This window comes from Propithecus coquereli, unplaced genomic scaffold (genome assembly GCF_000956105.1).
Source record: "Propithecus coquereli isolate 6110/MARCELLA unplaced genomic scaffold, Pcoq_1.0 Scaffold566, whole genome shotgun sequence".
Classification (NCBI taxonomy): Eukaryota; Metazoa; Chordata; class Mammalia; order Primates; family Indriidae; genus Propithecus; species Propithecus coquereli.
In genome coordinates this window covers 858300-870354 of record NW_012151574.1, presented here as the reverse complement: position 1 = coordinate 870354, position 12055 = coordinate 858300, and the positions used below count along the sequence as shown (strand labels likewise).

The 12055-nt window shown below is 38.9% G+C and overlaps 1 protein-coding gene across 2 annotated transcripts in view; it reads left to right on the top strand.

Moving 5' to 3' along the window:
* The window catches only part of YWHAB (tyrosine 3-monooxygenase/tryptophan 5-monooxygenase activation protein, beta), a 21833-nt gene extending 10438 nt beyond the window's left edge, over positions 1–11395 (top strand). For both annotated transcript variants that reach the window (XM_012657923.1, XM_012657922.1), the window contains 5 exons: positions 4336–4649; positions 6836–6959; positions 7804–7967; positions 8892–8987; positions 9266–11395. In XM_012657923.1, the coding sequence (XP_012513377.1) occupies positions 4350–4649; positions 6836–6959; positions 7804–7967; positions 8892–8987; positions 9266–9322 (741 nt within the window). In that variant the 5' untranslated portion in view covers positions 4336–4349 and the 3' untranslated portion in view covers positions 9323–11395. The remainder of the gene's footprint in view (positions 1–4335; positions 4650–6835; positions 6960–7803; positions 7968–8891; positions 8988–9265) is intronic.
* Positions 11396–12055: the final 660 nt, after the last annotated feature.

Sequence of the window (12055 nt, the reverse complement as noted above, 5' to 3'; positions counted from 1 at the left end):
AGCCAGACTCTGTCTCAAAAAAATAAAATAAAATAAATGAATAAGTAGATAGAAAAAAAACCCAAGTGAAGTTAATTTTAACAGCTTGTTTACTTAACCCATTATATCCAGAATAGTCTGATTTCATGTGGCCCTAGCCACATTTCAAGTGAATAGCCACATATGACTAGTGGCTTAAGAAAGGCTTAGTGGAGAAAGATGGCATTTGAGCCTTGCGGTGAATTTTGTATGCAGAGTAAATGGGAAAAGCCATTCCAGGTAGGGGGAATGGCTTAGTGAGCAAAGACAGAAAAACACTTCGTATGTGAGAAAACCATTTTGGCAGAAGCTCGTATGTGGAAGGCATGTTGTGGGAAAAGTCTGGGAAGATAGCTTGGCAAGCTTTCACTGACAGAGGAGGAAATCTGACTCTACTCTGCACAGCAGGAAACTTTAAAGACTTTTGAGCAGGAAGTGACTTGATCAGAGCTTTAAGAAAATAAAATGGGTCTTATAGGAAAGAGGCGAAGGAGGCTGGAGATAGTGAGTGACTGAAAGCTGTGGGACTAAGGCAAGATTATGGATGGAGGTTTATTATAGAAATAGGAACAATTTCATTTCTCCTTTGTCTGCTGCCTTCCTCCAAACTGCTGGGTGTTGTGTAACCCATTTCCTGTTGAAATTGGTCTAGCTGCTTCAAAATCCACATTATATAAGTCAAAAGTTATGTAAGCAGTAGCCATCGGGATGTTTAGCTATGGATTTTGGTTTTTTGCACATTGTTCCTGTGTGTGTGTGTGTGTGTGTGTGTGTGTGTGTGTGTAATTAACATTTTTGAAATGTAGATATATGGATACAGACTTTTTTAAGGCATGCATTCAGTCTTACTGTATCATGATGGTTCTCAATCCCCCAAAACTCTTGCAGTGATCTTACAGAAACTTAAAACAGTTGGCCCCAAACCAGAAAGGCTGCATGTTATTTTGGGAAATAGGGAATGGACATTTGAGAGGTCCCAGTGAGCTGAGGATTTTTTGGAGAAGTATGATTGAACTTTTAATGCTTGGGAAGGAGACAGGAGGAAGGTACTTATAAACTGGGGGCCTGGTTGGGCCAGAGAGTTTCGTGGCATCCTTTAGCAATGTCGATCTTGTATATTTCTCTCTTACTCCATTATAATACTGCATGAGGTGGCTTGACTCTGAATTGGCTTTTAGCCAGCACTTTATTATCTGGAATCTTTTCATAGGTGGAGTTGCACAGGTAGTGTTTTATGAACTTCAAAGTGGTCCTCTAAGGGACTTGTAGCTTTGAATTAGCCTACAGACTAGAAATTTTCTGAAGTTCATTGAGTCATTGAAAATTGGCTTCTCTCTGCGGTGCTTGGCACTTTTAGGGACAATGAAGTAGGGTTATTTAATGATGGAGATATTGTCCTGACCTCAAAGACTTCATGGTCAAGAACGTTGGACATACTGAGAGAGTATCCACAGAGGGGGTTGGTTCCAGGACCCCGGTGGATACCAAAATGCAAAGATGCGCTCAAGTCCCTGATACAAAATGGCATAGTATTTTCATATAACCTATGTATGCCCTTTCATGTACCTTTAAATCGTCTACAAGATTACTTGTGATACAGTGTAAATGCTATGTAAATAGTTGTTATACTGTATTTTTAATTTGTATTCTTAATTTTTTTTTTTTTTTTTGAGACAGAGTCTGGCTCTGTTGCCCGGGCTAGAGTGCCATGGTGTCAGCCTAGCTCACAGCAACCTTAAACTCCTGAGCTCAAGCGATCCTCCTGCCTCAGCCTCCCGAGTAGCTGGGACTACAGGCATGCGCCACCATGCCCGGCTAATTTTTTCTATATATATTTTTTTAGTTGTCCAGATAATTTCTTTCTATTTTTAGTAGAGACGGGGTCTCGCCCTTGCTCAGGCTGGTCTCGAACTCCTGACCTCGAGCGATCCACCCGCCTAGGCCTCCCAGAGTGCTAGGATTACAGGCGTGAGCCACCGCGCCCAGCCCGTATTCTTAATTTTTATTTTTAGAATATTTTCTACCCACAGTTGGTTGAATCTGTGGAAGTGGAGCCCATGGATATGGAGGGCCAACTACTGTATATAATTTTAAGATGATAGAGTATTTCTGATGTACTTGTATTAGAGTAGACTAGGTTGTATTATGGTAACAGCCCCAGCATCTCAATGACTTAACCCAACAAAAGTGTCTCTTTTTCACCCTGCATGTCCAGTGAGATCTGTAGGAATCTGCACTATACAGTCACTCAGGGACTAAAGCTGGCAGAAACTCCAGTTGTATGACTGTACCACCTACAGTACATGGCCTTCTAGGCAGCTGCTCTGAGAGAAGAGAGTCTAGGGGACCACACATAGGACTTTCAGTTTTAGCTTGGAAGTAGCATCATTTTGCTTACGCTTCATTGGACAGAACTACCCATATGGCCCCTCCTAACTGCTAGGGTGGGGGTGGGCTGAGAAATAAAGGGGAGCAAATGGAATATTTCTTGGGAATTACTGTCTCTGCCTTAGTTTCATTGTAGTGTTGAGTGAAGGTGTCAGGTGGATCAGGGTGAGACCCGCTTCACTGAGTGTAAGCTTACCATTAGTGAGCCTTATATAGGACACAGCTTGGAATGTGATTTAGTTAGATAATAAGCTGTAGGAGAAAAATCAGTTTTTTTCTGTATTGCCTAGATTTTGAAAAGTGTGTCTTGTTTCATTGTACCCCATCTAATAAAACATTTTTGTGTGATAGGTCCCTGTGTATAGAATTTCTCTCTTGGAAATACAGAAATAACTTTTGAGGCAAAACCATTTTTTGAATAGAAGTTATACTTTCTTTGCTATTTTTAAATTATCAATCATTTTCAGAGTCTTAAATTGTTGTACCATGTGTATAGTAATGAAAGAATTTGTTTTAAAAATGCTGACATTCCCACTACTATTTAAGTAGTTTTTCATCTTTTTATACCTCAAGATATTAGCCTAATTTTACACTGTGTGGCATAGATACATTGAAATTTAAACCAACTCTTTTTCTTTAGTAAATAACTTTCTAGCTACACAGTATCCAAAAATTACTACACTCTATGAATGGTGATTATTATAGTGGCAAATTGACTAAGGTGAGGTGAGTAATATAAGAGGTATTCACTGGTTGGTTTATATAAAGAGTTTGATAAATTGATAAACCGAAGTCACTAAGATTTTTGTCTATTTCAGAAAAACTTTTAAATGAACTCAGTTACAGTTCAAACGAATTCATTTATGGTTTGAAGTTCTGTTACAGTGCCTCTTGTTGTACACTCCTATCTCTCGCAACCTATACTATATACAAAATTAGTGCCTCATGTTTATGTATAATGTTTTAAACTTTTCAAAGTGCCTTCACGTATATTAGGTCATTTGTTCCTTGTAACTGCCCCATTAAGAGAGTTGGGAATGTTCTTGGGTTCCACTAAGGAAATGGAAGCTCTCAGGTTAAGTGATTTAACCAAGGTCATATGACTTGTAACTAGCCCGGGCTAAACAGGGCCCAAGGCTGCCTGCCCTTCATTTATGCTCTTCCTGTGCAGTGTGTCCTTGTAACAAAGTTAGCAAATTGCAAAAGATATGATAGTAATGGCTCCCATTTTTCAGGTGTCCGCTGCTTCATAGACACTACCAAGTAGATCATTTAAAATCATATCTTTTGCTTCAAGATTGATGGAAGCAGTCATCCTACTTAAAGTATTTCGCCCTATACTTTGGGAAAAAACAGATTTGGTCAAAATCAGATAATTCCTTACAGGACAGTGAAGAGAGTACTTCCTGTAATAATAGGAGGGAATTGGACTAAGATTAAAAAAAAAAAAACCAGACAGTTATTGAGAGAATTAAAGGACATATAGTTAGCATAAACTTCTAAAGAAATAGTTATTAAGCAGTCTGTGTTGGGGAGGCAAATTAGGATAATGGACAAAAACAAAAGCTCTAGAGCCAGATGGATTGGGTTTGAGTTCTGGCTCTCTAACATCTGGTTGCAGTGTTGCTCTGGGTGTATCAGTTGTCTTCTCTGAACCTTCATTTCTTCACTCCTAAGAAGGGGGGGGGTTGTTATAAACATACCTGCCTTGTAGGACTGTCGAAAACCAATTGACCAAAATAATAAAAAGGCCTTAGCAAAGTACTTGGCCTTTAGGTGCTCAATACACGGTCACTATTGTTGATGGCATTTGTAACTAGATGTTTCACATTCAGTATGCTTCTTTCCAGATGGGTTGGAAGAAGATTCACATATAATGTTTCCTGGGCCCTGAAGCCTGACATTTGCTTTCTCTTTCTTTTTTCTTAGTCTTGTTCTAGGGAATGACCATGGATAAGAGTGAGCTGGTACAGAAAGCCAAACTCGCTGAGCAGGCTGAGCGCTATGATGATATGGCTGCAGCCATGAAGGCGGTCACAGAACAGGGGCATGAACTCTCCAATGAAGAGAGAAATCTGCTCTCTGTTGCCTACAAGAACGTGGTAGGCGCCCGCCGTTCTTCCTGGCGTGTCATCTCCAGCATTGAACAGAAAACAGAGAGGAACGAGAAGAAGCAGCAGATGGGTAAAGAGTACCGTGAGAAGATTGAAGCAGAACTGCAGGACATCTGCAATGATGTTCTGGTAAGAAGCCAGTGCTTCTGTTTTAAACAATGATTTCTACGTAGTATTAATATACAAATGCAGACTCTCAAGCAGCTTACGAGAGAGAGGTGTCTGAATGTACTGGAAAGCTGCAAATCATTTGCAACTAATTTTTAAGCGTACGATGTGATTTTTCTCACTTTTTGCTTGACCAGAGATTGTTCATCACTTAAGGGGTATTTTCCTCCCCTATCAAAAAGACCTGTGAAAAAGAGGAGCATTTATTCAACATCCCTCCATATTTTCTTTTAAAAATCGAGGTCAAATGGACAGGATTCTAGATAGATGCAGCCACAGATAGGCTGTTCTGTGTATAAGTCAGAGCAGTGATGTCATCTCCAGTAGGGGAGACAGGATCCAAAGCCCGAGCTGTCTCTCAGCCTCTCCTCAGTCGTGCCTTCACAGTGTTCAGTCTGTTTTTGTCTGAAAGTTAGGCACATCCAGCAGGTTCAGCATGCATTCCAAAGCCAAATCAAAAGTGGTTTGGGGATTCTCCTCTCCTGTGTTTTACATAAGCCTTAGTCAGGTGATTGCTTCCCTCTGGCCAGTTTGGGGTTGAATGGGAGGGGCTCATATCCTAGAGCAAATCATGAGCATATTGTCTTTCCCTCACATCCTGAGCCCACTGGGAACTTTTTTTTTCTTCCAGGTGAAATCAGGTAAAAATGAACAGTGAGGGCTGCTTTGAAGGGAAAAGGAATTCACACTTGTGGATCTACCTCCTCCCCTGCTGGTTGCCTCTCCGAATTACTGCCCATGACACCTTTCTTTTGAAAACCAGTACAAAGCTTGTCAGCCATCAGGCAGTACTGCTCATCCCTAAACCATAAGGAGTTACACCCTGTTTGTCTGCAGAGAATATTAAAACGACTGCTGCCCCTTGCATCTTCTCACTTTGATTAAATCCCCTCATAACTAAGCTTTGCATTGAGCTTCTCTTTTTATTAGACTCATAGTATAAGAGTGACATGGCTAAATTTGTTGCCTGTTGGTAATTTGGGGGTTTGTTAATGGTGCACTAATTCCTGAATGTTAGGTACATCTGGTATTCAGATGAAGTATGGCATGCATTCCAAGGGCAAGAAAGTTCCATAATTCCTGAAATGTAGACCAGCTTTTAAGAGAATCTGAAAGAATGTGAAGAAGAGCATGGTACTTACTGCCTCTTAACCAGTTTTTCAGGATGCCACATTCTAAAACAACTCTTCGAAAATATTGCTCTGTATACGAAGCTTGGACTCCTTCAGAACTACTTTTGTTGTAAGCATAAATGTTTAAAGGAATTTATTATTAATATATTAGCTACTCTTTGAGTGCTTACTACGTGCCAGGCAACGTGTTAAGCGCCTTATGTACCTTGGCTCATTTATCCTCGTAACTACCCTGGATGGTGGCTTTTGTGTTCCCCATTGTATAACTGAGGAAACTGAGGCTCAGGGTAATTAGGTAATTTGTCCTGGGTTATACAGATGCAGATTGTAAGTGGCAGAAGAGGGATTTCTATCCAGGTTGGGTTGATTCTAAACTTAGTTCCTGGCAGTTTTGCTCTGTTATCACTTTTTTCCTTCAAAAATTGAAAATTTTTTTTACCCCTCTAATTATAGGAATAATACATGTTTATGAGGTTTTTTTTTTTAAAAAAAAAGGAAGGAGGGGGAACAGGGCAGAAGAATATAAATAAGAAAGTAAAATCACTTCTAATCCTATCACCCAGAGAACCATTATTAACATGATTCTTCCCGGCTTTTCCTTTATGTATTTGTGTGCATGTACACATATATAACATAGATATTTTTAAATATTAAAATAGGATTCTTGTGGTATTGATAATCTGCTTTTTTTCCACTCATTTCTTTTAAAAGTCTTTCCATGTTACCTGTGTAGTTCTGCATCACCATTTTTAAGGCCTACATAGCATTTCATTGTATGGCTGTACTTTAACCCTTATGGATGGTCAAAGTGATATTTAACAGAAGAATACAGGCATCTGCTGTTATGACCTGGACTAACCAACATTTAGAAGCTTGGGTGGAAAATAGAGTTTGGTTTTTTTTTAATGTTCCAAAAAATTATTTACAAATGGTAGTGTGAATCTCTAATCTCAAACATAGTTTTAACATCTTGTAAATAATTCTAAATTCTTAACAATGTGCATCGTATTTTAGGAGCTGTTGGACAAATATCTCATTCCCAATGCTACGCAACCAGAAAGTAAGGTGTTCTACTTGAAAATGAAAGGAGATTATTTTAGGTATCTTTCTGAGGTGGCATCTGGAGATAATAAGCAAAGTAAGTAATATTTTTAAAGAAAAATTTGATCAATAGTGGAGGTAATCTTCTTTCATGGGAGCGAAGTTTTTGCTTTGTTCCCCATAGACACTAACATGACAGCACTCAGAATTTAAAAGACCACAGCGTTGTGATAAACAGGGTCGTGGGATTTGGCAAAATACATCGAAGGGGCAAACATGGAGGCATTAAAAGTCTGATATAGAGTGCATTTAAAGAGAACTTTATCTTTATCTTGAGGATTATTTGGTAGCTGTCTTTTTTACAGGTGAAACTTTAAAATATTTGATGGTATGAAACTACTATAGTGATGCATTTCTTTTATCATGTATTATTGTGATGGTGATAACCATAGCTACACTTTGTTAAGTGCCTACTATGTGCCAAGTACTTTAGAATCTCATTTATTCTTCACCCAACCATAGAGTTTAGGTGGCAGTCTGCCCATTTTTCTGGTAAGGAAACCAAGGCTTCTGGTGGTTTTTACTTGCCCCCGAGCCACAGACTTAGTGAAGAAGAGTTGGGAATTGAAGTGTGAGTGTAATGACTCTAAAGCCCAGGATTTTTCCACTAGAGCATACTGTTTTTCATGTTCTATCTATGTATTTCTTAACTACTTTAGTAGACTTTGCCATAATCATCTTCATTTCTCTCCAAAGCATTTCATACAGTTCTTGGCTTAGAATAAATATTTAACAAATGTTTAATTGAATGGTAGAGACATCTCATTTGATAGGTCACATGTGCTCCTGCCTAGTTTGGTAAAATAATTTGATGGTGGATCCAGTGTGTGATGCAACCTATGAAAGAACTCAACCTTTAATATTTTTCATCTTTCTTATAGCCACTGTGTCGAACTCCCAGCAGGCTTACCAAGAAGCATTTGAAATTAGTAAGAAAGAAATGCAGCCTACACACCCAATTCGACTTGGCCTGGCACTTAATTTCTCAGTCTTTTACTATGAGATTCTAAACTCTCCTGAAAAGGCCTGCAGCCTGGCAAAAACGGTGAGAATGACCCTGTGTGGTTTCTGATCATAGTAAAACAGTGCTTGTGCTTTTTCTACTAACTTCTTTTTATTCCTCAACATACTCTTTGTCTTGGACTTTTTTGAAGGATTTTCTGGGGGTGAGAGTATATCTTTTATATAACGAATACGGACCTTTCACTCTTTGATTCCTTCTCAAAACCTCCTGCTGGTTTTTGTTTTATTTTGTTTTGTTTGATTACTGATTTGGGGAGGATGGTTGTAGAAGATTCCAGATGAACATAGTTTATTGTTTTTTATCAAGCTTTGGGCCTTGGTTTATATACTGTCATCCTTCAATCAAGATTTGAGGTTATAGCTGTAAAAAGAAAGAAATCAGACCACATTCTCCCTGTGTGCTGGATTATCTCCTGTCTTCTTCTTTTGGCCTCTTCTGAATATTTTTATAGTCTTTTAGCATGCATACTGTTGTTTAAATTCTTTTTAATTTGGAAAAGTTGTCTGAAATGAATTCTCAAAGTTCTGTCACTTAGTCAAATCAGATTTAATGATGTGAGCTTCACCATTCTCCCTTTATCCCTGTATCCAGAACTTTTGAGTTCTAATAAAAAACATTGTTTAATTAAAAAAAGAGGATTGCTAGAAATGTCTTAGGTAATTAAAACATGTGAATATGCCTAGGATGACTGTACTAGGGTTAACAGTAATATTGCTTACATGTTAGGTACAGCAAAGTTCTTATCTAGGAATTTCTGTCATCGTTGGTGCTTTATAAATATGCATTATATGTTTGCTGAAACAACTAGCAAACAAGGTAATAACAGCCTAGATTCCCCCAAAAATACTGTACCAAAAGAGAAATTATATTCACTTAGCAGAAAAAGGTGGGCTAAACTAGCTCCAGAGAAATTGTGAATTCTTTGCTAAAGGCTCTTTGTTTTAGGCATTTGATGAAGCAATTGCCGAATTGGATACGCTGAATGAAGAGTCTTATAAAGACAGCACCCTGATCATGCAGTTGCTTAGGGATAATCTCACTGTAAGTACCACTTCTAGAGGGTTTCTAGTCTTTTTCCTACTCACCTACTTAATAATTCACTGTAACCCAAAATTCAAGAGAGAATTTGTACTCTGTTAAATATAGTTAATGTTTTAAATTGTTAAATTGGTCATAAATGACTGTGAAAGTTTTGACATTTGCAGTCACCACTGTCTGCAGTACTACAGGAAGAATTTTGAATTGTTGAGCAAATACCTCCCTGGATAAGTTTTAGTAGCCCTACTTTGATTTTAGCTTTTTTTTCCGTTCTTTTACAGCTGTGGACGTCGGAAAACCAGGGAGATGAAGGAGATGCTGGGGAGGGAGAGAACTAATGTCTGATGTGCTTCGTGATCTGTTCGGTGACACTCTGTACCCTCCACATATATCCCTTTGTGCGATAAAAAAAAAAAAAAAATCGTACGTCGACTTTCAATTTTTCACAGCCTCAGCCTATCAAAAATGGTTCATGGGATAGACAGCTCGTATTTGTATCTAAAACTCAGATTGGTCATATAAATGCCACGGCACTCTGAAGTTTTGATTTTGATTAACATTGACAGGATTACTGTGTGTTTAATTTTTTTTAAACTGAACACTGTGATTATGGGGTTTTGTAATTTAGCAGAACTCTTACTGGTAGAAAAAATAGATCTGAATCATGTGTAACATTTTGGAAGTTTAATCTGATGTCAAAATAGTCACTGAAATACAATTCCATTGTAAAGTTGTACAGAAAGTTATAGAGATTATATTGTGAGGCTGGGACTCGGATTGAGACGCCTATCATTTGGCATTCGAGTTTAATGGTAATTCACAGTAATTCTGCCTGTAGTTCGGGGGTTATAGACACTTTACAGTTCTGGGCTGTTGCCAGTCTAAAGTTAATGACCATAAACGTCCACAGTGTCTTCCTCTGAGGAAACTCGAAGCCTGTAATTGAAATTCTTTGTGGCAGATAACTGGCTTATGACACCTTGAAAAGTTCTAGTGCTCCTATAACACACCTGAGTGAACCCCCTTTCCTACAGCAATATGTTACCAATTTGCAACTTGTGCTTCAATAGTGAAATCTGTTTTCATTGTTAACATTGAGCTAAAGAAGGAAAAAAAGCCGTGTATTTTATGAATGGCCTTATCTGTTTTCTGGATAATACTTTAAGAATCATGTTCTGAGTCAGGTGCAGTGGCATGCGCCTGTAGTCCCAGCTACCTGTAGTCCCAGCTACTCAGGAGGTTGAGGCAAGGAGGATCATTTGAGCCCAGGAGTATGAGGCTGTAGTACGCTACCATTGCACTTGTGAATAGCCGCTGCACACCAGCCTGGGAAATACAGCCAGAGATCTCGTCTCTAAAAAAGAAAAGAATAATGTTCCATAGAGATTGCCTTTCACTTGAGGAGTACTCAGTCTTTGGATTCTTCCTAGCTCCGGGCTTTTAAATTTTGAAATCTAAATATTCTTTCCCATTGTCCTATTAGACTGTTAACTTTGGTTTTCTCTTCTCTTTAAATTTCTGTCCTGTTTCATTACTTTTTTTCTTTTTGAATTCTATCTTTATCTTTTGTTCACTTTTTAATACTATGTATGGGCAGGGGTTAGAGACATTGATGAGCAAGCCTTGCTTTAAAGAGAAGAGCTTCCAGCACCATAGTTCTGTCTTCCTCCAGTTCTCAACACGGTCGTCGGTCTTCAGTCATACCAAGATCTGAATCAAAAAAGTATTTCTAAATTTCCATGATTTCTCCCTTGATTGCAGCCTGCCCTGACCCTGATAATGCCTGTTAGTACCTGTCACCAGATCTCCCAAGTATACTCATCCAGCTCAGTTCTCAGACGAGTTTAAACAAGACCCTATAATGCAGGGAAGTTGCGTGGATACCGCAGTGGAGAGAATCAAGCATAGACAGGCCTATCAGTCTCACAGTATCACCCCTCTACCTTTAACATTCCACGTAGCTGTAGAGTCCATCTGTTTGTCCATCTGCTGAAATGAGACAAGAAAAATTCATGCACTGATTTAAAACAAACCAAAAAAAGAAAAAACAACAAAAAAAATCCCTCTCTCCTTTCTAGCTGAACAAAAATGTGCAGTTAATACTTGGCGCTTGAAAATGCAGTCGTGAATGTGGAACCAAGCCTGTCTGTATATCTGGTAGCTCTTTCTTGCTTTGTTTTTCCTTACCAGTATTCTGCCTAACGTTTGCTTCTGTGATGGTTATATTGCCTAGCAAGCACACTCGTGGTTGTGAAAATAGTATAGCAAAAAAGAAAATTCCCCGGTTATTGATGTACTAGATTTGTGTATGTCTTTTAAACAGTTCTAGTTTCACCTTACACGGAATAATCAGGAAAAGTGTAAAAATTCAAAAGTGAAATAAAAAATTTTATCAGTTAGTTGCCTGTGAATTGATGTGTCACCACCATCTCTCACTATTCTGATCACACTTATTTTTGGCTCTCTCTTTTCTTTAACGATAGGCAAACAACTTTATTTCATCCCTTACAAACAGAGGTCAAGGTGCGGGAAGGGGAAGACATTACCATTAATTAGACAGCCACTCTCCATCCATCACGTGATGCCTGTCCACCTTCCACAACAAACCATCCAGGTGTTAGGTCCTCTTTTGTGGCTTCTAAGATTTGGTGTGGACAATTGTTTTACACCATATTCAAGCCTCCCCCATTATTTCACTCTGAGATATAACCAAGCCAGTAATAGTTACACTGATCTCTGTCATCTGCCCTAACACTTGCTGGCAGCCTGCAGCACTGTTTTCGTCATGGGATTTACCCTCTTCTGAAAACTTCAACACTACCATAAGGAAAGAAAAAAAGGACAGAAGGGTCTTTTTTGAACCCCAAATTATAGTTGGTTGGTGCTTTCGTGCTGCTGTGAGGCTAGACATTCAGACCAGCTCCTGCCTGGTTTGAGAGCTGTTCCACCGCTCAAAGCCACGCCCAACCAGTGGTAGCCCACCTGCTTCTTGCACCAGGGTAACCAGGAGAGTCCCTATGAGAGGCAAAGTGTAGTATTGATCCACAGTGGATTGGGGTTTTTGGTTTTTT